Genomic DNA, 26,225 nt, shown 5'->3' with positions numbered 1-26,225 from the left:
TAGGAAACCCATTATATGGTATAAAGGAACATCTTGATGAGGGAATGGAAAATCTTAAATTTGACTAAAGCATACGGCTAAGATGACGTAATGAAATAAGAAAGATGAAAAATTAGAGGGTAACAGGAAGAAAGAAATGCTAATCCATTACATTCAGACCTCTGCCTTGCCAAGTGCTGAATTAAAGTTCAAAATTGTCAACCGATCTCCTGGATATTTACAGATCCATCCACATTATCATCACCCCATACTGTAATGAAAATTAACTGGCTAAGCAAGGAAGTCAAAGTTGGGGAAAATAAAAATCAAGGTGTAGGACCAAATTTTGATTGGTTATCACCCACATTGTGCTATGACCAAGACCAATTTTAGTCCTTGTGATTTGGAGAGGTTTAGTCACATCACTTTGTTCTCAGTAGGTACTCAATAAAATCCTGTTTCCAATCAAGGAAAGATTAAAAAAAGTGGAACATTTGACCTTTGCTTATTTTAACTTACCTGATGAAACAATCAGAAACAGAATTGACTTCTCCTGGGAATATGTCTGCAATGGAAAAGCAGCTGCCTACAGTTGTGTGGGAACGTCTAAGACAACAAAACTAGCTGTATGGCTCTTACTTTCTTGTTGCAGTTATTGTGAAGCAAATTAAATATATCTTGCTTGGTCTCCATTGTGACAGGATTTGAGCTTCTTTAGTGTAATTTGTAACAGAGCAGATTTGTAAATGTTAACCAAATAAAAAAGTCACAGTTGAGATAAATGCAAGTTCAGAAAGGATAACAATGAGATAGACACATGAAAAGATATTGCTGTAACACAACTGGAATCCTCTTTCATGAAATGATAAGAGATACAGGGGGCAATACGATAGCTGTCTCAGGAGAACTTACAATAAAAAGCCAGTAGAACAAATATTCATAGTAATAAAGAGTCATAGAGTCATAGAGATATATAGTACAGATACAGACCCTTTCGTCTAACTCATCCATGTTGGTCTGATATCCTAGATAAATCTAATCCCATTTGCCAGGATTTGGCCCAAATCTCTCTAAACCATTCCTATTCATATACCCATCCAGATGCCTTTGAAATGTTGTAATTGTACCAGCCTCCACCACTTTCTCTGGACGTTCATTCCATACATGCGCCACTCTCTGTATGGAAAAGTTGCCCTTTACATCCCTTATAAATCATTCCCCTCTAGTTTTGGACTTCCTCAACCTGTTCTATACTTCAGAACATTTTTCTAAGAATTATATGTTTTTATTAGTTTAGGTAGCAATAGAATTTTCTCTGTATCATTTAAAAACTAAATATTTGATGATCTGATGTTGATCTTACCTCCAATGACCTCACATCGAGAAGCCATTTCCCATAGAACCAGGGCCATTGAGTATATATCCATCTGTTTAAATGACTCGAGATCTTCCAGGTTTACACGAGATTCTAGGACTTCAGGTGCCATATACCTGGCAGTGCCAACCTGTGCAACAAGACAACAATTTCTGTTTGTTTACATAGTGGCAAATTATGTTTATTCAACTCTGAATATTGAATGTAGTAAGAATAAGCAACAAGATTGGTATATGCTCGAAAATCAAACATGCAGTCTTCAGAAACGAAATGCTTTTAAAATAGCACTTAAAGATAAACTTTCATTCCTGGTCAAATATATATATTCTCTCATCTTAGGTCACTTGACATCACATTGTATTGCCTTATTATAGTTCCTAACTGATCAAATGATAATTTCAGCAAGATTATAGCTGCATAACAATATTAAGATTTTTTAGATGAAGAATTTGAGTGAATTAATCTTAACTTTATCTCATAAGCATCCTGTTTTATTTTAAAATTAGAGTAATTAAGGGGAGGCTTAATGTGGCATAGTGGTAAATTCGCTCAACTGGGAATTTAGGGGAGGTGATGGCCTAGTGGTATTATCACTGGATTGTTACTCCAGAATCCCAGGTAATGTTCTAGGGACCTGCGTTCAAATCCTATCCCAGCAGAATGTGAATAAAAAAGAATCTGGAATTAAGTGTCTAATGATGTGATCATGAAACCATTCTGTAAAAAAAAAACCATCTGATTCACATCTGACTGGGGAACTGGGGAACTGCCATCCTTATCTGGTCTGGCCTCCGTGCAACTCCAGGCCTACAGCAATGTGATTGACTATTAACTGCCGTCTGGGCAATTAGGGATGGGCAGCAAATGCTCGCTGAACCAGTGATGCCCTTGTAACATTAACTGGGTCTCTCCAGAGACTCCAGTTAATTCTGAAGGTATGGGTTTGAATTCCACCATGACAGATGGTGATGTTTGAATTTAATAAGATCTAGAATTAAAAATGCTTGCCTGATGCTTTGCTAAATTACCTCATTCTGAGTGGTAATGCATTATGTATCAGGTACTAAAGACTAAACTAGTGGCTACATAAACACCGAAATACTTTTGCACCATAAGCAAATGACTTTCAGCACATTACAACATAAATCACAATGTACACATAGATATTATGTGCCACACATCAAAGTAAAACATACAATGATGTGTGTGCAAAAGATTTTGGAAAGAAAAGGAAATATCTATAAACAACAACATAGAATCATAGAATCATTGAATAACAAGAACAATATTGTGCATTCACATTGTTCTTTTAATGCAATGAAATGTTACAAATTGCTTCAGAGAAGCATTGCCAAATAAAACTTGACAAAATAAGATTCATGATCTTGGGGGAGCATCTACTCCTGACAATCTTGGCCTCCCTCATCTAAGAAAAATAAATTGCCTACCACACCTTAAAAATTTTCAATTATCTCACCTCCATTGTATTCTGAGGCAGAGTTTTAAATTTGCACAATCCTCAGAAAAAAATGTTATCCTGATCTCTGTCCTTAAAGGGTATCTCTAATTTTAAAATGACCCCTAGTTCTGGACATCATCAAGAGTCAACATCATATCCACATCCAACTTGACAAGACCATTCAGGACTAATACATTTCAATCAAGTCATCCCTCATTCTTCCAATCTCCAGTGAAAACATTCTCAGTCTGTGCATTCTATACTCATGCTAAAACCCACTCATTATAGAACTCCTATTGTGCAGAAAGAAGCTGTTCAGCTCATCAAGTCTGTACCAGCCCTCAAGAGTATCCCACCCAAACCAAAACTCAGCGCCCCACCGTATCCCTGTGAGCCTGCATTTACAATGGCTAATCCAGCTAGCCTCATATTCCTGGACACTATGGACAATTTACCATGACAATCCATTTAAACTACATCTTTGGACTTTGGGCGTGTGGGGGGGAAGCTACAGCACCTGACAGAAACCCATGCAGACATGGAAAGAATGTGCTAACTTCACACGGACAGTCACCCAAGACTGGATTCGAACCTGGGCAGCAGTGCTAACAGCTCTAGGTACTCTCTTGGAATCATCTCCAACATACTTACACATTTCCTTAAATAAGGAGACCAAATTGCACACAATATTCAAGATGTGGTATCACAAATGCCTTTCCAACTGGAATGTAATATCCTTCCTTTTATGTTCAATTCCTATTGTAATAACGCTAATCATCCAATTAACCACCTTGATTATATGATGTATATCCATATTCAATTTTGTGACTTGTGCTTTAGAACACCTGGACATTTCTGCACCTCTGCTGTCATTCTCCATTTTGGTAATACCCTATTTTATACTTCTTCCCAAAGTGAATATGATGGGTGAAGCAGGAAAGTAAAGTTAATGCAGAAGTTTAGACCTGATTGTATTAAATATCAGTGCACAATAGATGTGTCATTTTGCTTATTCCAGATTTTAGTTTTATCTTCTTATATCCTCTAAAAATATCCTTTACATGCCTTTAAAAATAAGACAAAGTTGGGGTCTAGGCTATCTTCTTAATATATTTGGTGGGTGGGTGGGATTATTGGTTTGATCCATAACAAATTGGGAACTATTATTGGAATCAGATCTCTAATTCCATGTTGGGTTATGAGTTATTCGACTCAAAGACAGTGAGTGGTGAGAGTTTGTGTTCTCTATCTGGGAGTTGTCTTTGGTTTTGCCTTATGTAGTAATGGCTCTTTCAGTCACTCAGTTTCCTGGGGGCGGAAGGGAGCTTTACAGAAAGTGAGCAAGGCAAAGCTTTTATTATCCGTAGACAAGCTGAAGTTGGAGTTGAGGTGGGCTTTGTCTGTGCGAAAAGGAGAGATATTGGCAGCAATAGCTCAAAATTTACAATTGCCAGAAATGCAATCAGAATTTTTGGAAATGGCTAACATTCCATTGCAAATGAAACTGGTTGAACATGAAAAGGAAATAAAACAGTTTTATTATGATTGAAAGCAGAAGAAAACCAGAAAGAGAGAACAGCTCTAGCAAAGGAAAAAGAAAGGACAAGGTGGCCCCAGCAGAAGAAAGGAAGAAAGAAAGTTTTGAACTTCAGAGATTGGAACTGAAAACTCAAAGTTGTCTTAAAAGATAGGAGGTAGAAGTGAAAGGTCAGAGTAGTGATCAGGACAGTGATGGAGAGCAATCCCATCATAGCCAAAGGCCTGGTGGGGATCTATTTACATATGTCCAAGTTCAATGAAAAGGATGTAAAAGACTTTTCCGTTTCATTTGTGAAAGTTACTAACCAAATGAATTAGCCTGTGTCCATGTAGGCATTGTTGATCCTAATAAAGTTGGTAGGTTGTGCTAGTGAGCTATTTGCATCACCATCAGAGGAAGTATCTGGGGAGAATGATGAGGTGAAAAAAGCCAACTTAAGCTCATTTGAACTAATACCAGAAGACTACAGACAACGTAGTGGGCGGCACGGTGGGCGGCACTGCTGCCTCACAGCGCCGGAGACCCGGGTTCAATTCCCGCCTCAGGCGACTGACTGTGTGGAGTTTGCACGTTCTCCCCGTGTCTGCGTGGGTTTCCTCCGGGTGCTCCGGTTTCCTTCCAAAGATGTGCAGGTTAGGTGAATTGGCCATGCTAAATTGCCCGTAGTGTTAGTAAGGGGTAAATGTAGGGGTCTGGGTGGGTTGCGCTTCGGCGGGTCGGTGTGGACTTGTTGGGCCGAAGGGCCTGTTTCCACACTGTAATGTAATCTAATCTAATCTAAAAACGTTTTAAGAATCTCAGGAGGGAACCTAGCCAGATGTACATAGAGTTTGAAAGGATCAAACAAACTAATTTTGACAGGTGGACAAATACATTGAAAATAGTTGAAAATTTGACGCTCTTAGAGTGACAATTATTTTGGAGGAGATCAAAAATTCACTTCTTGAAGAAGTGAGAGTTGATGTGGAAGAGTTAAGACTGCAAGATTAGCAGTGGAAATGTCAAATGATGATGAGTTGATTCCTAAATCAAAGTTTGGCTTCCAACATCAATTTCAATCTGCAAGCGAAAGAAATTGGGGAAAAGAGAAATCCTCAGGTGGTTACGGAAAAGGAGATCTAATTGAAGATAGTAAAGATGGTTTACCATAGGGTAAAAAGGAAACCTGTGAGGGTGAAAGAGAAGAAAAAAAACATTCAGGCACATGAAGTGGCAGTGTTGGTGGTTTAGAAATACATTAAGGACAAAAGGGTAACTAGGGAGAGAATAGAACCCCATAAAGATCTGCAAGGCTACCTATGTGGGGAACTAGGAGATGGGGGAGATACTAAATGAGTATTTTGCATCAGTATTTACTGTGGAGAAGGATATGAAAAATAGAGAACGTGGGGAAATAAATAGCCACATCTTGGAAAATGCCCATATTACAGAGGAGGAGGTGCTGAAAGTCTTAAAATGCATAAAGGTGGATAAATCCCCAGGACCTAGTCAGGTGTACCATAGAACTGTGGGAAGCTGAGGAAGTGATTGCTGGGCCCCCTGCTGAGATATTTGTTTCATCGATAGTTGTAGGTGAGGTGCTGGAAGACTAAGGGGTGGCTAATGCAGTGCACCTATTAAAGAAAGATGGTAAGAAAAAGCCAGGGAACTATAGACTGGTGAGCCTGACATCGGTGGTGGGCAAGTTGTTGGAGGGAATCCGGAGGGCTTGATTTACATGCATTTGGAAAGGCAAGGACTGATTACAAACAGTCATCATGGCTTTGTGCAGAAGAAATCATGTCTCATGAACTTGATTGAGGTTTTTGAAGAAGTAACAAAGAGGATTAATGAGGGCAGAGCGGTAGATGTAATCTATATGGACCTTAGTAAGGCATTCAACAAGGTTCCTTGTGGTAGACTGGTAAGCAAAGTTAGATCACACAGAATGAGGGAAAACTAGCCAATTGGATACAGAACTGGCTTGAAGGTAGAAGGCAGAGGGTGATGGTGGAGAGTTGCTTTTCAGACTGGAGGCCTGTGACCAGAGGTGTGCCACAAGGATTGGTGTTAGGTCCACTGCTTTTCATCTTTTTATACAAATGATTTGGATGTGAACATAGAAAGTATAGTTAGCAAGTTTGCAGATGACACCAAAAATGAAGGTGTAATGGACAATGAAGAAGGTTACCTCAGGGTACAATGGGATCTTGATCAGATGGGCCAATAGGTTGAGGAGTGACAGATGGAATTTAAGATCAGATTAGATTAGATTCCCTACAGTGTAGAAACAGGCCCTTTGGCCCTACCAGTCCATACTGACCCTCCAAAGAGTAACCCACCAGACCTATTTCCCTCTGAATGATGCACCTAACACTACAGGCAATTTAGCATGGCCAATTCATCTGACCTGCACATCTTTGGACTGTGGGAGGAAACCGGAGCACCCGGAGGAAACCCATGCAGACACGGGGAGAATGTGCAAACTCCACACAGACAGTTGCCCAAGGCTAGAATCGAACCTAGGACACTGGTGCTGTGAGGCAGCAGTGCTCACCACTGAGCCAGCATGCCGCCCCATTGATAAACATGAGATGCTGCATTTTGGAAAGGTAAATAAGGGCAGGACTTGTACCTTAATGGTAAAGTCCTGAGGAATATTGCTGAACAAAGAGACCTTGGAGTGCAGGTTCATAGTTTCTTGCAAGTAGATAGGATAGTGAAGAAGGCATTTGGTATTGGTCAGAGCATTGAGTATAGGAAATGAGAGGTCATGTTGCAGCTGTACAGGACATTGATTAGGTCACTATTGGAATATTGTGTGCAATTCTGGTCTACATGTATAGGAAGGACATTGTGAAACTTGAAAGGATTCAAATAAGATTTACAAGTATGTTGCCAGGATTGGAAGGTTTGAGCTATAGGGAGAGGAAGTAGGAGTATACTTAAGAGGGAAATCAGGAGGGCAAAAAGGGGACATGAGATAGCATTGGCAAATAGAATTAAGGAGAATCCAAAGGGTTTTTACAAATATATTAAGGACAAAAGGGTAGCTAGGAAGAGAATAGGGCCCCTCAAAGATCAGCAAGGCGGCCTTTGTGTGGAGCTACAGAAAATGGGGGAGATACTTAACGAATATTTTGCATCAGTATTTACTGTGGAAAAGGATATGGAAGATATAGACTGTAGGGAAATAGATGGTGACATCTTGCAAAATGTCCAGATTACAGAGGAGGGAGTGCTGGATGTCTTGAAATGGTTAAAGGTGGATAAATCCCCAGGACCTGATCAGGTGCACCTGAGAACTCTGTGGGAAGCTAGAGAAGTGATTGCTGGGCCTCTTGCTGAGATATTTGTATCATCGATAGTCACAGGTGAGGTGCCGGAAGACTGGAGGTTGGCAAACGTGGTGCCTCTGTTTAAGAAGAGCAGTAAAGACAAGCCAGGGAACTATAGACCGGTGAGCCTGACCTCAGTGGTGGGCAAATTGTTGAAGAGAATCCTGAGGGACAGGATGTTCATGTATTTGGAAAGGCAAGGACTGATTAGGGGTAGTCAACATGGCTTTGTGCATGGGAAATCATGTCTTACAAACTTGATTGAGTTTTTTTGAAGAAGTAACAAAGCAGTTTGATGAGGGCAGAGCAGTAGATGTGATCTATATGGACTTCAGTAGGGCGTTCGACAAAGTTCCCCATGGGAGACTGATTAGCAAGGTTAGATCTCATGGAATACAAGGAGAGCTAGCCATTTGGATACAGAACTGGCTCAAAGGTAGAAGACAGAGGGTGGTGGTGGTGGAGGGTTATTTTTCAGACTGGAGGCCTGTGACCAGTGGAGTGCCACAAGCATCGGTGCTGGGTCCTCTACTTTTTGTCATTTACATAAATGATTTGGATGTGAGCATAAGAGGTACAGTTAATAAGTTTGCAGATGACACCAAAATTGGAGGTGTAGTGGACAGTGAAGAGGGTTACCTCAGATTACAACAGGATCGTGACCAGATGGGCCAATGGGCTGAGAAGTGGCAGATGGAGTTTAATTCAGATAAATGTGAGGTGCTGCATTTTGGGAAAGCAAATCTTAGCAGGAGTTATACACTTAATGGTAAGGTCCTAGGGAGTGTTGCTGAACAAAGAGACCTTGGAGTGCAGGTTCATAGCTCCTTGAAAGTGAAGTCGCAGGTAGGTAGGATAGTGAAGAAGACGTTTGGTATGCTTTCCTTTATTGGTCAGAGTATTAAGTACAGGAGTTGGGAGGTCATGTTGTGGCTGTACAGGACATTGGTTAGGCCACTGTTAGAATATTGCATGCAATTCTGGTCTCCTTCCTATCGGAAAGATGTTGTGAAACTTGAAAGGGTTCAGAAAAGATTTGCAAAGATGTTGCCGGGGTTATAGGGAGAGGCTGAACAGGCTGGGGCTGTTTTCCCTGGAGCGTTGGAGGCTGAGGGCTGACCTTATAGAGGTTTACAAAATTATGAGGGGCATGGATAGGATAAATGGACAAAGTCTTTTCCCTGGGGTCGGGGAGTCCAGAACTAGAGGGCATAGGTTTAGGGTGAGAGGGGAAAGATATAAAAGAGACCTAAGGGGCAACCTTTTCATGCAGAGGGTGGTGCGTGTATAGAATGAGCAACCAGAGGAAGTGGCGGAGGCTGGTACAATTGCAACATTTAAGAGGCATTTGAATGGGTATATGAATAGGAAGGGTTTGGAGGGATAGAGGCTGGGTGCTGGCAGGTGGGACTAGATTGGGTTGGGATATCTGGTCAGCGTGGACAGGTTGGACTGAAGGGCCTGTTTCCATGCTGTACCTCTATGACTGGGGTTATTTTCCCTGGAACATCAGTGGCTGATGGATGGCCTTATAGAAATTTATAAAATCATGAGGTTCATAGATAGGGTAAATAGACAAGGTATTTTCCCTGAGGTAGGGTAGTCCAAAACTGGAGGGCATAAGTTTAAGAGGAGATTTAAATGGGACATAGGGGGCAACCTTTTTACACAGAGAGTGGTCCGTGTATGGAATGAGTTGCCAAAAGAAGTGGTGGAGATTGGTACAATTAGAACATTTAAAAGGTATCTGGATGAGTATATGAATAGGAGGGGTTTAGCCAGATATGGGCTAGATGCGGATAAATGGGTCTAGATTTATTTAGGATATCTGGTCGGCACCGATGAGTTGGACTGAAGGGACTGTTTCCGTTCTGTATATCTCTATGACCGTATGATTGGGAAGACAGATGTGTTGAAGCAGTAAAGGAAAGCAGTGGATGCTAAAAAGCTTCAAAAGAATGCACAACGTGGTTGAGCAGAAAGTGCCCAATCTCTTTAAAGAATTTACTTGCATGGATAAGGTTGACTTAAGTTTGCAGGAGGAGCAGGTCAGGAAATTAAAACTTTCAGAGATACAGAAACAAGTCAATCTTTGATGGTGAAAGATGAGGAAATATGTAATTCAGAAGGAGTACTGGCAGAAAAGGGGGTAATATGTGGAATTCATGGTGAGAAGAGCAGTATTCCATTATATAAAGTGAGATTGGAAAAGTGGTGAGGTAGTCATAGGAGTAAGAGAGAAATTCTCCTTTCTGGAAATACAGTTTATACCTGGTAACAATATAGCTAGATTGCAGGTGGAAGTGATGCTACTGTGGTTGAAAAGCCAGTGGAAAATCAGATAACTTATGTGTTACAGAAAGTATAACCTGTGGATTTTTGCTGGCTGTGTGGTAACAAGGTCACAAAGCCACAAGTTGAAACACAAGGACAAATCAAGGAGTAAAGATAAGCAAGTTGAAGTTCAATTGTCAGAAACAATGTTTGATCAAATGTTTGACAGAAAAAATTCAATTGGAGGACAAAGTGGATATTTTTAGTTCAGAGAAGCTAACTGAATTACATCAGAAAGCTGAAAAACTAAAGCAGTTGTATCAAAAAGCATACACAGAAGAATAATCTGAGTATATTCCAGAATGTTAATATCTTAAAAATGAAGTCTCAATAAGGAAATGGAGACCATCACATATTCAGGCAGGTGAAAAATGAGCAGAATTCATCAAGTTGTTTACTCAGTGGATTTTAGAAAGGAGGCTTTGCAGGTAGCACATGAATTACAAGTAGGAGGTTATTTGGGAGTAATCAAAACTCAAGCCAAAATACAAAAACTTTTTTATGGCCTGGACTGCATAAAGAAGTGATTGACTTTTGCTGGACATGTCATATGTGTCAGGAAAACCTCAGGCAGTGAGAGAACCAGCATCCTTAATATCCCTTCCTGTATTTAAGGAACCTTTCACAAGAGCCTTGATTGCTTGCATAGGATCCATACCTAAAACAATAAGTAGAATCAGCATTTGTTGACCATAATGGATGTGTCGACTAGATTATCAAAAGCTATTCCATTATTAAAGCAATATCCCCACTAAAAAGATTGCAGAAGGGTTATGCAATTTATTTACTAACTATGGACTACACACAGAAATACAATCAGATCAGGGGTCAAATCTTACATCAAAATTATTCAGAAATGTTAAGAATAGCTTGGGAATAAAACAATTCAAATCCACTGTGTACCATCCAGAATCACAGGAAGCATTAAAATGGTGGCATCAAAGTTTAAAGACCATGTTGAAGGCTTTCAGTCAAGACTATCCAGAGAACTGGGATAAAAGAATTCCATTTGTAGTTTTTGTATTTAAATTAAATTCAACTAAATTCAGTCCATTTGGATTAGTTTTTGGGCATGAGGTGAGAGGACCACTGAAATGAATTGAGGAGAAATTGGTGAGTCAGAGTTCAGAGACTACATGTTTGGACTGTGTGTCAAATTTTAGGGGGAGATTAACTCGAGCGGGTGAGTTGGCATTTAAAAGTAGCACAGTGGGTGATGAAACAGGAAACATAAAAGAAATTAAAAATTTGCAATTTTGCTGGTGGAGATAAAGTATTTCCATTAGTCCCAAACGTTGGTGAACCTTTAAAAGCAAAGTTTAGTGGGCTTTATCAAATCAAAAGGAAATTGAATGAGGTGAATATTTCATCAGAATGCCAGATGGGAAGAAACCTCACAAAGTGTGTCATGTGAATATGCTTATAAGGTATTTTGATAGAAAGGAAAGCAGAAAGGAAAGCAAAAGGAGAATGTGTTACTGGTTACAACACAGAGTGAAGAACCATGTTCAGATGATTTGAAATTGGATGTTCCTCAAATTGAATTTGACAATGAAGTTGTTCTCAAAAATTGAGATAAATTATTGAGTTATCCTCCAGAGGAAAATCAAAATGACCTGAGTTATTACAGTCACATGGGGAGATATGTGGGAATAAGCTGAGTATGTACTAATCTAATTATATATGATGTAGATATAGGGACTGCTGTTCCAATTCAGCAACATCTTTATAATCTTAACCCTCTAAAGTTGGCACAGGTTCAAAAAGGATTGAAAGCATGCTCAGAGGATGACATAATCAAAGTGAGTTCCAGTGAATGGAGTATACCCAAAATCACAGTGCCAAAATTAGATGGTACCCTGAGATTTTGTGTGGACTATCACAAAGCCAATGCAGTTACAAAATCTGATTCATATCCTATTCCATGTTTGTAAGACTGTATTGAGAAGTTGGGACAAGCAACTTATATTTCTAACAAAAACAGAGGTTGCTGGAAAAGCTCAGAAGGTCTGACGGCATCTGTGAAGAGAAATCAAAGTTAACGCTTCGGGTCCATTGATCCTTCCTCAGAGCTTACATTTCCATGTTGGATTTACTCAGAGGACACTGGCAGTCAGCTTTATCCAAAAGAGCGAAGGCACATTCAGCTTGTGTGACACCAAATGGACTGTACCAGTTTGAAGTCAGGCCGTTTGATGTAAAGAATATATCAGTTACATTTCAAAAACGAACTAATCAAGTCACTTTGCTATTACCCAATTGTGGTACACATAGACAATCTGGTGATTTTTAGTCACACATGGAAGGAACATTTGGAGCATCTATCGGAATTGTTCATTCAACTTTGGTAGGCAGGCTTGGTGATAAACTTGGCTAAGAGTGAGTTCGCAAAAGATCAAGTCACATTCCTGGATCATGTTATTGGACACGGATAAATGGCCCTATGGGATGTGAAAACAAAGGTTATTGGGAAGTTTCCCATAACATCAATGAAGAGATATTCCTGAAATTGAATGGTTTCTATTGGAAATTCATACTCATTTCAGCAGCTTCATTACTCCACTGACTGACCTGTTGATGAAGAGCAGAAAATTTCAGTGGATGGAAGAGTACCGGAAGGCATTTGACAATCTGAAAGCTGTGTTAACCACTGTTTCAGTGTGAGCCACACTAACTACTGTTATGAATCTGCTCGTTTAACAAGGTTGTATGTTGTCCTTGTTTTTTTTTTTCACAAGTGTTGAGTGATGTAGACTTGCTGAAAGGTCTGGCTTGGATGGGTTTTAGGGCCAATTTAATTATAGATAACAGATACTGCCTCAGATAAAGGGCTTTCAAGTTTTAAAAAAACATGTACAATGAAAAGGGAGTGGCCAGTTTTCCCAGCTCAGCCTTTTTCTGGGTTTTTTTTAGCATTTTGGCTGTTCAGAGAAAGCAGTCAGTCAGCTTTGAGGCCATCAGTAAAAGAAACAGCTACATTGAAGAAGGTGTTCCATACTGAATCTGTCTGCCATCTTTCTCTCCTGTAAGACCCTATGTTTGATTTTTCCTTTTTTGCCAAGAGGTGTTTATGGGGATTGTTGCAAGTAATTGGAACAGCAGCATTAAGTTGGGATAGTCTGTTGGGTTTTCAGGTAGGTTAAGTTATTCTATATTCTATATTCTGTTCTCGTTTGTGTTTCATTCACTAATCTTGTTTTAAAACTAAGGGGTTGGGCCAACTGCATCACTCCTGGAATATCCACTCTACACCTGCTTAAACTAGCAAAGTTAGAGTCTGGGCTACTTTCTTGAAATGTTTTGAGGGGGTCTGGCCGAGTCCATAACACTCTGCAATGTCATTCAAAGTGGCTATGAATGTGAATGATGTGAGTGTTGGTGCTATAAATTTGCAAGACAATGAGAAGAAAGAAAGAGCTATTGGGTACTTTTCCAAAAAGCTGAATATTCATTAACAGAAATATTCCACAATTCAGAAGGAGCGCTTGAGTTTGGTGTTGACATTGCAACACTTATGTTGCCAACGATGTATCTAAGACAATTGTATACATTGATAATAATCCCTTAAAACTTTTGGAACAAAATAAGGATAAAAGATACCAGACTGTTTGTTTATATGGATCTTATTATTGCAGCCATTCAATTGGAAAAGTATACATATGGCAGGATGCGAAAACATACTTGCCAATGCATTGTCTCAACTTTAATGAAGGAAAATGAAAGCATTCAATAATGAGAAAAACCAACTGAAATGGACTGTAGTAGTGAATGCTTGCATGCTTATAGACAATGTAATGTATATGTATTATCATGCACTAATAGCATAAAACATTTTTAAAAATATGCCATCTTTGTATATTGACTATTCATTTTCTTTAAGAGGAGAGGTTTGTCAACACAATGGCTTTAAAAGGTGTATATTGTCCTGTTTTTTTTATGAAGAGGCATTGAGACTGAGGTGTTGAGCACTCTGTTCCAATCCAATAAAGTAAACAGTTTGTGAAGCCTTATAATTTTTAAAAAGTTGGAACAACAGAAGCAGCCTGAATGCGCGTGGTCAAGCTCCCAAAGAACTAAGATATTTGTTTAACTTTCAGCAGTTGTTAGGGTTTAGAAGCTGCTATACACCTCTCCCCGCTACAGCAAAATGCTTCAGTTCACTCTGTCTCTCAGAATTTTCTCTTGTTGTTCCTTCTTTCTGGTCTGGAGAAACTTTGCATGTGAGACAATCTATTTTACAGAATTTGCCTCTGTCAAGGGTATGTTTATGGGATGTTACTATCTTGGAACAGCTAATCAGTATAATTAGCATACATGTCATCTTGTTAAATATATTGATATAGTTAGTTAAGCTAATCTTTAAAACATTTTATTTTGTTTGTATTTCAACTATAGTGTAAGAATAAACATTTTGCTTCAAACCTAGAAGTATGACCAATCAAATTGCATCTGGAACACTTGTCTTTAAAAATAAGAAAAAAGTTGGGGTTCAGGATATCTTCTTAATATATTTTGGGGTGGTTGATCTCGTACATAACACTCTGCTATGGGAAGGATGTTATTAAATTGGAAAAGGCGCCAAAAAAGATTTTTAGGGAAGTGTATTGAGATGGATAGAAAACTGGTTGGCAGAAAGGAAACAAAGAAGAGGAATTAATGGGTCCTTTTCAAATTATTGGGGTGCCACAGGGTTTGGTGCTGGGACCCCAGCTATTCACAATGTATATTAATGATTTGGATGAGGATACAAAATGTAACATCTCAAAGTTTGCAGATGATATGAAGTTGGGTGGGAGGGAGAACTTTGTGACAAGGATGCAGATATCCTTCAGCATGATCTGGACAGGTTGGGTGAGTGGGCAAATCAATGGCAGATGAAGTGTAATTTGGATAAATGTGAAGATTTTGCTTCCAAAGTGAATGACAAGGTGGCAGATTATGACCCGAGTGTCTAAATTGGAAGAGGGGAGTGTGCAGTGAGACCTGGGTGTTCTTGTGCACCAGTCGCTGAAGGTAGGCATGCAGGTGCAGCATGAGGTAATGAAGGCAAATGGTGTGTTGGCCTTCATTGCGAGAGGTTTTGAGTACAGGAGCAGGGACGTGTTGTTGCAGCTATACAGGGCCTTGGTGAGGCCACACCTAAAATATTGTATGCAGTCTTGGTCTCCTTTTCTGAGGAAGGATGCTCTTGCTCTCGAGGGAGTGCAGCGAAGGTTTACCAGGCTGATTCCTGGGATGGTGGGACTGATGTATGAGGAGAGATTGACTAGATGAGGACTGTTTCTGCTGGAGTTCAGTCGAATGAGGGAAGACCTTGTGGAGACTTATTGAATTCTAACAGGACTAGACAGGGTAGATGTAGGGCAGATGTTCTCAATTTTGGGTGCATCCAGAATCAGGGGTCATAGTCTGAGGATTTGGGGCGGACCATTTAGGACAGAGATGAGGAGACATTTCTTCACCCAAAGAGTGGTGAGACTGTGGAATTCATTACCACAGCAAGAAGTTGATGCCAAAACATTGGATGTATTCAAGAGGTGTTAGATAAAGCACGTGGGCCAGATGGGATTAAAAGTTATAGGGAGAAAGTGGGATTAGGCTGCTGTGTTGGATGAAGAGCCATGAATGTGATGAATGGCGGAACAGGCTCTATTGGCTGAATGGCCTCTTCCTATTCCTATCTTCTATGTTTCCATGTTTCTACATTACCAAGACTGGAGGGTTTGAGTTATAGTGAGTGGCTGGATAGGCTGGGACTTTTATCCCTGGAGCATAGAAGGCTGAGGGGTGACCTCATGGAGATTTATAAAATCATGAGTGGCATAGTTAAGGTGAATAGCCAAGGTCTTTTCTCTCTAGTAGGGGAGTCCAAAGCAAGAGGGCATAGTTCAGGTGGGAGGGAAAAGATTTAAAATGAACCTCAAGACCAACCTTTTGACAAAGAGGGTGATGTGTATATGAAACGATCTGCCAGATGAAACGTTAAAGGCAAGTACAATTATAACATTTTAAAGACACTTAGAGAGGTAAATGGATAGGAAAGGTTTAGAGGGATACAGGCCAAATGCTGGCAAATGATACTTGTTCAGTTCAGGAAATCTGATTGGCATGGATGAGTTGGACTGAAGGATCTGCTTCCATGTTGTATGACTCCATGACTTACATTATTTAGCTAACATATTTAAATTGAGTTTTGCAAAATGTACCAGAAATACAAGCCCTATGCATTTAAGACTTGAAATATCTGATTGCTTCTCCAAATTCTGATATTTCCATTAGTTGCAATTGCTTAAGAGCATCAGGGAAATCTAGAAAATAACACACACAGAACTGACCTACGATTTTATAAATTTTCAATTCATTCACTGTGATGTTGGAAAATGGTATCTAATATTGGAACAGAATTGATATTAGTTTGTTAAGGATGGCTTTATTACTTCTGAAGAAGGGACACGTTTTTTAGATTTTATGATTAGATTCCCTACATTGTGGAAACAGGCCCTTCGGCCCAACAAGTCCACACCGACCCACTTCCCTCTGACTAATGCATCTAACACTATGGACAATTTAGCATGGCCAATCCACCTTACCTGCACATCTTTTTGGTCTGTGGAAGGAAACCGGAGCACCCGGAGGAAACCCATGCAACACTAAAGGAATAACAATGTCATTTTCAAGTCAAGGTGGTGAGTGGATTGGAGGGGAACTTGCAGATGGTGGTGTTCCCTTGTGTCTGCTACCCTTGTCCAGCTAGATGACAAAGGTAATCAGTTTGCAAGATTGTCTAAGGCACCTTGGTGAATTTCTGCAGTGCATCTTGTAGATGGTACACACTGCTGCTACTGAAAGTCAGTGAAGTGAGGAAATATTTGTGGATGAGGTGCCAATTAAGTGGGCTATTTTGTCCTGGATTGTGTCAAGCTTCTTGAGTCTTGTTAAAGTTACAATTATCCAGGCAAGTGGAGAGTATTCCATCACACTCCTGACTTGTGCCTTGTAGATGGTGGACAGACCCTGGGTCTGGGGAGTTGAATTGAGTTACCCACTGCAGATTTCTTATCCTCGGACCAATTCTTGTATCCACAGTACTTATATGGCTAGTCCAATTCAGTTTCTGGTCATTAGATTCGCTAATGCCTGTTGGTGGAGGTTTGCAGGCAGATAAGTTGAACTGAGAGCCCTCAACATTGACTCTGGATTCCATGATGTCTAATAGCATCAGATCAAACATAGCATAGCAACATAACAATGCCTCTCCCAATGAGAATCCACTTGCTAACCTACACTCTCCTCTTATGCAGTATAAATATTGGTTTTCCCTTTGAGTTTGTATTTGCATGAATTGTCCTGATGAGTGCAGGATGAAAAGCTTCAACAAAACGTATATTTCAGCAATTCTCAGGTTTTGTATGTACAGCAACTACTCGGAAAGATTTATTATTACATTAATTACCATCCAACGAATAAAGTCATTACATAATTTATGAATGGAAATCCCCTCCCATACTTAAAGAAAAAGAGTATTTTTGCTGTAATATTGAATCTACAATCCAGGAAGCTCCTGGGTTTAATTCTTCATTTGTTAATAGGATGGTAATAGTTTCAGCAGCAGGAAGAAGCCACAACCCCAGTATTCTATAAAAAGTAAAAATCAATTCATGGTCTCCATACCTGATAATCAACCAATATCAAATCTTCACTAGTGTACATGTATGGAAAAAAGATCAGAATCATGCCTACATTGTTATTCTCCAAAGCTAAAGATCACATCAGAATTCTCTGTCAAGATTTGTACATTAAGGTAGCTGCTTTTTTGAGGTTATATGGTAAATTAGTAAAAACAAAAATATTTAGGAGAGAAGGAGAGTCTATAATTGAAATCTGAATAGACTTATCTGTGTACATCGTGATAAATGATTTTGTGTGGAGCATTCCTAGCATACCACTATGCACTTTGGAAAGGCATACTAGGTATGCTGTCAACACCCAATTTTCTACAGTTTAGGCACTGTCATTCTGTTGAATCCATGTTCAAACTCCTAACAGCTTGCAATGCAGGATTGGAAGCAAAATGACAGAATGGGCGAAAATTCAATTTTGTGTATGGTCAAGTGGAGCCATTGCATCTATATCTACTCATAGGTAAAAATATGTTTAAAAATATCGATTTTTCTGTTGTTTTAATACAATCAAACCATTCTAATTAAATTTAAATGATCAGGCTATGTTACATAAATCAGCTTCATTTTGCAATACAATCTATCAAAAGTCATGATATACTCACCTGGCCACTATTTGCAAAGTCTTCAGCTGTTAGAGATGGATCAAGCCTCAGTGCCAGACCAAAATCACACAACACACATTCCTGTTTGTTTTTAACCAGAATGTTTGTACTTTTAATGTCTCTGTGAGATATAGGAATCTTTGGGGTGCCACACGCAGTATAGTCACTGTGAAGGTGAGCAACCCCATTTACAAGGGATCCTGTCATCATATACATGTCTGTCCAGGTCAGAATGTGGTTTGTGAGGAAATCCTGTAGATTTCCCATACTGTGATAAGCTGTAATGAGCCAGTATTGTTTTTCCATTCCTCTTACTCTTTCCTCTGCTGTGAGAAACTGGAGCACACTCTCATGTTTGAGATCAATGTCTGAGAAGATCTTTTTTTCAGTTCTCCATGATGGATATTCTTCACAAGGAAAGATTTTCACTGCAACAGTTTCATATTGGCCTGAAGCACTATGTTTGAGTTTTGCTCTCCAGACTTCTGCAAATCTACCTTTTCCAACAATGCCATCCAGTTCAATTGGCAAGAGTTCATTATTGTGATTGATGTTGTTGGCACATGTTGCACTGATGTCGGACTGACCATCATCAATTGTAACAGTGCATTTTCCATCGTACTCTCCAGGTTTTCTCATGTCAGTCCTAGTGAGGCTTTGGTGCTCTCTCTGTTTCTGTGGCCAATCCTTGTTCACTTTTCTCTGTTGTCGTGTGCGAAAGAGATAAAATGCCATTGTTATCATGAAAGCAATCAGGATAGGTGGGAGTAGGCTCAACACAGCCACAGGAAATACCTCATTTTTTTGTGGTATTGGATATTCTGGAAAAAAAATGTTATTAAGGAAAAATATTACCTCCTTTACTAGGAATGTTGTGTCATTGTACTCTGAGATACGTACTTTACAAATAACATGGAATGAAAACCAATTAGTATTAAAGGTACTTGAATAGGTGATGTCAGGCAATCACAAATATTTCATCAAACAGAAGGACAGAAGCATTTATTATTAGGTAGACCTTTATGGTCCTTCAGTGGGCTTGAAGTTGGGGCCCATATAATTATTTGAATGACCTTCTCTGCTTATACTGAACTATCTGCAATTTTACCCATCAAGGGAGGAAAGAAATGGTTAAGATTCCATATCTAGGAGAAAGTGAGGACTGCAGATGCTGGAGATCAGAGCTGAAAATGTGTTGCTGGAAAAGCGCAGCAGGTCAGGCAGCATCCAAGGAGCAGGAGAATCGAAGTTTCGGGCATGAGCCCTTCCTGAAGACCTGCTGCGCTTTTCCAGCAACACATTTTCAGCCAAGATTCCATATCTACCCTTGGCCAAGTTGAAACCCATAAATACTCAGTTGCTGATTATAGTCACATCAGTGGCCACTGCTGTTCAGGGTTACAAGTTACCAAGCTAAGAAAAGAAAAGGTCTAAATCCTTAATAAATAAGAATAACTTTGGACTGATTCCGCGACTATTGAAAATGTGCTTAAAGAACAGTTAATCTAATATCTGGTAGTGGGATTTATTGGTTTTGCTAAAAATAAAGAGGGGTATTTGTAGTTTAATGCATATCAACAAATATAGTAAGTTGTTTAAAATACTTTAAGTTGTTTTGTTGCAGTAACTGCTTTGACATAAAATCTTCTCATATTCACATTTCTCCATTCAGCTTTTAATTAAAGTTTTTTTTGGAAGAATTTATTGGTCTTCATGGGGATCTTTAAAAACTTGGGCTTTTGCAGGATTTTGAATCCACAGGCTGTGATAAGATTAAAAACAAACTTTCACAGTGAACATTGGAACATTCATTGAAAAGGTGAAAAGGTTTATAACTATTTCTGAAGCTTTCCTTAAAAGGCAGAATGTATGTGAATACATTGTAGCTGTTGACAAAAGGAAATATTAAAACAGAAAAATTAAAATAATTCGGAAATAGTTGAGGCATTGGTTCAATATTTTTACCTTGAGGAAGAAAAAGGTAATCCAGATGAAATATAAATGGATTTGGCTCAGATTTATTTGAAAGTGGAATAACGTGAAGTTGAGAAGAAAATGAAAACTATAGTTTGAAAGAGAGAGAAAGAGAGAGAAAAAGAGAGAGAAAGAGAGAGAAAGAGAGAGAAAGAGAGAGAAAGAGAGAGAAAGAGAGAGAAAGAGAGAGAAAGAGAGAGAAAGAGAGAGAAAGAGAGAAAGAAAGAAAGAAAAAGAAAGAAAGAAAGAAATTCAAAAGTTTGAAATTGTAATGAAAGTTTGAAACCAGGAAACTTGAACTGGACAAGAAAAGGCTTCAAGTATGAGAACAGGGACTAGCTACTTTTGATTTGGCAAAAAATACTGTATTTACCTAGTGTTCATATCCAGTAAGGAAGGAGTTGAAATGCATTTTTTTTCTCATTTGAGAAAATTGCTACAGACTATACCTCCCAAATTTGGTTGTGGTGTGCAGAAATATCTGTGATGTAGAACCCACATAGTATCTGGTTTTCCCTGAAGTTGCTCTGCACAGATCTTTAGTCACATTGCTTTTTGTTATAGTCTATCCAATATGGATACCTTAAATGCTGTTTTAGGCTTCTGATTGGAAAATCATTCATCTAACAGTCTTGTGATTGAAATGAGTCAAGCTGAATTTTAAAGTGTGTATGCATTGGATATACCCGACTTCCTGTGATTGGGCAAATTGTCTGGTCTGGCAAAGGCCCAGTCCCAAGGCTCAAGGATTAAGGAGGCACAAGTACTACAAAGTTTACATAGCCATAGGAACTTCAGACAACTCTAACACAAAGTTTTTTTGTTGGGAAAAGTGTTGTAAATTTAATAACCTCTTTCGTATGAACCATTTGCAGATTCCGATATTATTAAGACTGGTGCGTTTCATGCACGTAGTTTTGTTCCAGCAGCCCATGGGCACAAGTTAAGAAAGTGAATTTGTGGAATTTGCTGGTGATAACAGATACTTATGATTCAAGGAGATCAATATAAAATTAAGGAAATGAAACTTGTGGGCACATCTTGTGTTTCTCCAGGAATGCAGCACCAATGAGTGAAGCTTATGACAAACTGACATTGTCTAATAAGTTTACTTTGGTTTACTTCAGATCATTTAAAAATGTGAATAATTTCTTTAAGTAACTCTGGTTTTGTCTGAAAAAAAAGGAGCCAAAAGATTGCCATCCCTTGTGATAGGAAATTGGTTCAATCCCTAATGTTAGCAGAATATGTGAAATTTTCCCCATTGAATGTGCTTTAAAGTGTGATAATAATGGGTATTTGTTACTAAAGGTAGAATCTCATTGGATTGGGTTTGATTTGGCTACATGGATACAAAATTGGTTCATAGGAGAGAGAGTAACATTGGAAGGGCGCTTTTCAGAATGGAGATCAGTAACTGGTGGTGTTCCACAGGGATCAGTACTGGGACCTTTGTGGTTTTTAATATATATGTAAATGGTTTGGTGGAAATTGTAGGTGGCTTGATTAGTAAGGTTGCAAATGACACCAAAATTGATGGAGTTGCAGATAGTGAGGATGATTGTGAAAATGTAGAGCAGGATATAGGTAGATTGCAGATTTGGGCAGAGAAATGGCAGATGGAGTATAATCAAGACAAATGTGAGGTGATGCGTTTTGGAAGATCAAATTCAGGTGCAAATTACAATAAATGTCAAAACCCTTAGGATTATTGACATACAGAGGGATATGGGCATACAGGTCCACAGATCCATGAATGTGGCAACACAAATGGATAAATGTGTTCAAGAAGGCATACAGCACACTTGCCTTCATTGGCTGGGGCATCGGATATAAACTTCTAGGAGAAAGTGAGGACTGCAGATGCTGGAGATCAGAGCTGAAAATGTGTTGCTGGAAAAGCACAGCAGGTCAGACAGCAGGTCCTGAAGAAGGGCTTATGCCCGAAACGTCGATTTTCCTGCTCCTAGGATGCTGCCTGACCTGCTGCGCTTTTCCAGCAACACATTTTCAGCATCGGATATAAAAGTTGGCAAGTTATGTTATAGCTGTATAAACTTTAGTTAGGCCACATTTGGAATATTGCATGCAGTTCTGGTCGCCACATTACCAGAAGGGTATGAATGCTCTAGAGAGGGTGCAGAGAAGGTTTAGTAGGATGTTGCCTGGTCTGGAGGGTTTTAGTTATGAGGAGAGGTTGGATAAAGTCAGATTGTTTTCATTGGAAAGATGAAGGGGCAACTTGCTTGAGGTCTACAAAATTATGAGAGGCATAGATAGGATGCTCTTCCCAGAGGGTCCTCCCAGGTGGAAAGGCCAAATACAAGAGGGCACAGTTAAGGTGAGTTGGGGAAAGTTTAGGGGAGAAGGGCAGGGAAAATTGTCATCCAGAGGATGGTGGGTGCCTGGAACACACCGCTGGTGGAGGTGGTGGGAAGCACATTAGCAATGTTTAAGGCATATATTGATAGACACATGAATGTTAGACAAACAGAGGGATCAAAACCACATATGGGTAATAAGTAGTGGGTCTAAAAACCTTTTACATGATGCAATGAACAAGGCTGGAAAATGAGAAGTTTAAAACTTTAAAACAGAACTTCAAATCAAGAATTACCATAGTAAACGGATGCCATGAGAGATTGTTTGAAAATAAAAGTAAATGGTCATGAAAGATGTATTAATCCAAGGTTGCAGAGCTAGGGACATCACAAAGCCAGTAATTAAAACAATAACTTTGGACAGATTAAAAGAAGATCCTGTCTAACTGGGACAGAAAGCTTGGGAGACTCCACTCAGGCAGTAGGAAGTTGGAATCCTTCATTGTAGCTGCAACAAATGAAGAAACCTTCTAGTATAGCTGTAAAGTACAGCAGAATTACTATTACTGTGGGGGAAAAAGCCTTTTCAATACCAAAATACTTAATTACATTGGGAAGATATAGCATCATAAATAATATTGCCAGAAATACTTAACTTCAGAGATGAGCTAAATAGAACATAGAATGAGACATTTTCAAGAAAACAATTTCTGACAAACAGCATAGCTTCCAAACTAGATGCTAATTCAGAAACTGAGAAAGAAAGTACAGTTCTATTCATGGTTGGGAGTATAGCTGATGATGTTAAAGCTTGTCCAAAAGGTAAAAGAAGCAATAGATACTTTTGAGAAGTAATGAAATCCTTTGACAACTACTTGAACCTCAGAACTAATAAATTTATTGATAAAGCAAAGAAATTTAAAAGAAGAGTTCTTCATTTCTGCAGTGGGACCTGTGAGAGCGGAAACCGGGGGCTGTTGGGAAGGTAAACTCTTCATTTAAAAACTTACCAGAATGCAGAGCCTTCTGGGACTTTTTTCCCCTACATGTGTATAGGTTGATTGTTTGCTAAACCCGAGACCCTACACCTGTAGGGCCTCTCACTAACCCACCCACCTCCTCTAACCTTACATCTGTAGGGGGAAATCAGGTAAGCTTTTTTTTCTCTTTTGTTTCTTAGGAAGGGAAGTTAGCAGGGATGGCAGTGCAGGCAGTACAATGTTCCTCCTGTAGGATGTTTGAGGTGAGGGACACCATTAGTGTCCCAGCTCAGTCCACCTGCAGGAAGTGCACCCGACTCTAGCTCTTTGACGACCATGTTAGGGTACTGGAGCTGGAACTGCATGTACTCAGGATCATTCAGGAGGCATAGACAATAATAGATAAAAGCAACAGAGAGGTGGTTACTCCTTGAAATGAAGATAGTTGGATGACTCATAAGGGATAAGAAGCAGTCAGTGCAGGGATGCCATGTGGCTATTCTCCTATATAACAATCATACTGTTTTGGATAATGTTGGGGGGGGAATGACTTACCAGGTATAAGTCATGGGGTACAGGTCTCTGGCACAGAGTCTGTCCCTGTTGCTCAGAAGGAAAGGGGGGAGAGGAGTAGAGCATTAGTCATTGGGGACTCCATTGTTAGGGGGAAAGATAGGAGATTCTGTGGGAATGAGGGAGACTCATGGTTGGTGTATTGCCTCCCAAGTGCCAGGGTCCGTGACGTCTTGGATCGTGTTTTCGGGATCCTTGGGGGGAGGGGGCGCAGCCCCCAAGTTGTGGTCTACATAAGCACCAACAACATAGGTAGGAAAAGGGATGGGGATGTAAGGCAGAAATTCAGGGAGCTAGGGTGAACGCTTAAAGCTAGAACAAAGAGAGTTGTTATCTCTGGTTTGTTACCCATGCCACATGCCGGCGAGGTGAGGTATAGGGAGAGAGTAGTTGAACATGTGGTTAGAGAGATGGTGCAGGAGAGAGGGATTCAGATACCTGGATAATTGGGGCTCATTTTGGGGTAGGTGGGAACTCTACAAACTGGATGGTCTACACCTGAACCAGAGGGGTACCAATATCCTGGGGGCGGGGGGGGGGGGGGGGGGAGGGGAGGGGGGAAATTTGCTAATGCTCTTCAGGAGAGTTTAACCAAATTCAGTAGGGGGATGGGAACCTGCATTGTAGCTCCAATTTACAGGAGGTTGAGAGTAGTGAGGTCTTTGGTAAGGTTTCAAGGTTGCAGGATTGCACCTGCAGGCAGGTGCGTGGTTTGAAATGTGTCTACTTCAATGCCAGAAGCATCCGGAATAAGGTGGATGAACTTGCACCTGGGACTTTGAAGTTGTGGCCATTTCAGAGACATGGATAGAGAAGGGACAGGAATGGTGGTTGCAGGTTCTGGAGTTTAGATGTTTCAGGATCAGGAAGGTAGCAAAAGAGGAGGAGGTGTGGCATTGTTAGTCAAGGACAGTGTTACAGTGGCAGGAAGGACATTTGAGGGCTTGTTTAGTGAGGTAGTTTGGGCTGAGGTTAGAAACAGGAAAGGAGAGGTCACCCTGTTGGCAGTTTTCTATAAGCCTCCAAATAGTTATGTAGGGGAAAGGATTGCAAAGATGACTCTGGATAGGAGCGAAAGTAATAAGGTAGTTGTTATGGTGTCTTTAACTTTCCAAATATTGACTGGAAACTTTAGCGGTTAAATACTTTAGATGGGTCAGTTTATGTCCATTGTGTGCGGAAGGGTTTCTTAACACAGTATGTAGACAGACAAACAAGAGGGGATGCCACATTGGATTTGGTACTGGGTAATGAACCAAACCAGGTGTTGGATTTGGAGGTAGGTGAGCACTTTAGTGATAGTGACCACAATTCGGTTACGTTTACTTTAGCGTTGGAAAGAGATAGGTACATACCTCAGGGCAAGAGTTATAGCTGGGGGAAAAGCAATTATGATGCTATTAGGCAAGATTTAGGATGCATAGGATGGGGAAGGAAAATGCAGGGATGGGCACAATTGAAATATGAAGCTTATTCAAGAAACAGCTACTGCATGTCCTTGATAAGTATGTACCTGTCAGGCAGGGAGCAAGTTGTCGAGCGAGGGAGCCGTGGTTTACTAAAGGGGTTGAATCTCTTGTCAAGAGGAAGAAAGAGGCTTAAGTAAAGATGAGATATGAAGGAATCAGTTAGGGTGCTTGAGAGTTACAAGTTAGCCAGAAAGGACCTAAAAAGAGAGCTAAGAGGAGCCAGGAGGGGACATGAGAAGTCCTTGGCACGCAGGATCAAGGAAAACCTAAAGCTTTCTATAGATATGTCAGGAATAAAGGAATAACTAAGGCAAGATTAGGACCAATCAAAGATAGCGGTCGGACGTTGTGCATGGAGTCCGAAGAGATTGGAGAGATGCTAAATGAATATTTTTCGTCAACATTCACACAGGAAAAAGGTAATGTCGTCAAGGAGAATACTGAGATACAGGCTACCAGACGAGGCGGGATTGAAGTTCACAAGGAGGAGGTATTAGCAATTCTGGAAAGTTGAAAATAGGTAAGCCCTCTGGGTCCTGAGATTCTCTGGGAAGCCAGGGAGGAGATTGCAGAGCCTTTGGCTTTGATCTTTATGTCGGTCAATGTCTACAGGAATAGTG

The 26,225-nt window shown here is 40.0% G+C and overlaps 1 protein-coding gene across 3 annotated transcripts in view; it reads right to left on the bottom strand.

Annotated features, from left to right (window-relative positions):
* The window catches only part of tgfbr2l (transforming growth factor beta receptor-like), a 105,918-nt gene that overhangs the window by 20,923 nt on the left and 58,770 nt on the right, over window positions 1–26,225 (bottom strand). For all 3 annotated transcript variants that reach the window (XM_043693970.2, XM_087989184.1, XM_043693969.2), the window contains 2 exons: window positions 18,289–19,109; window positions 1,343–1,484 (listed from right to left, as the gene is read on the bottom strand). In XM_043693970.2, the coding sequence (XP_043549905.2) occupies window positions 1,343–1,484; window positions 18,289–19,109 (963 nt within the window). The remainder of the gene's footprint in view (window positions 1–1,342; window positions 1,485–18,288; window positions 19,110–26,225) is intronic.

This window comes from Chiloscyllium plagiosum, unplaced genomic scaffold (assembly GCF_037043375.1).
Source record: "Chiloscyllium plagiosum isolate Xiang-an unplaced genomic scaffold, Cpla_swu_hap1 HiC_scaffold_7, whole genome shotgun sequence".
Classification (NCBI taxonomy): domain Eukaryota; kingdom Metazoa; phylum Chordata; class Chondrichthyes; order Orectolobiformes; family Hemiscylliidae; genus Chiloscyllium; species Chiloscyllium plagiosum.
This window is presented reverse-complemented; position numbering and strand designations above follow the sequence as displayed.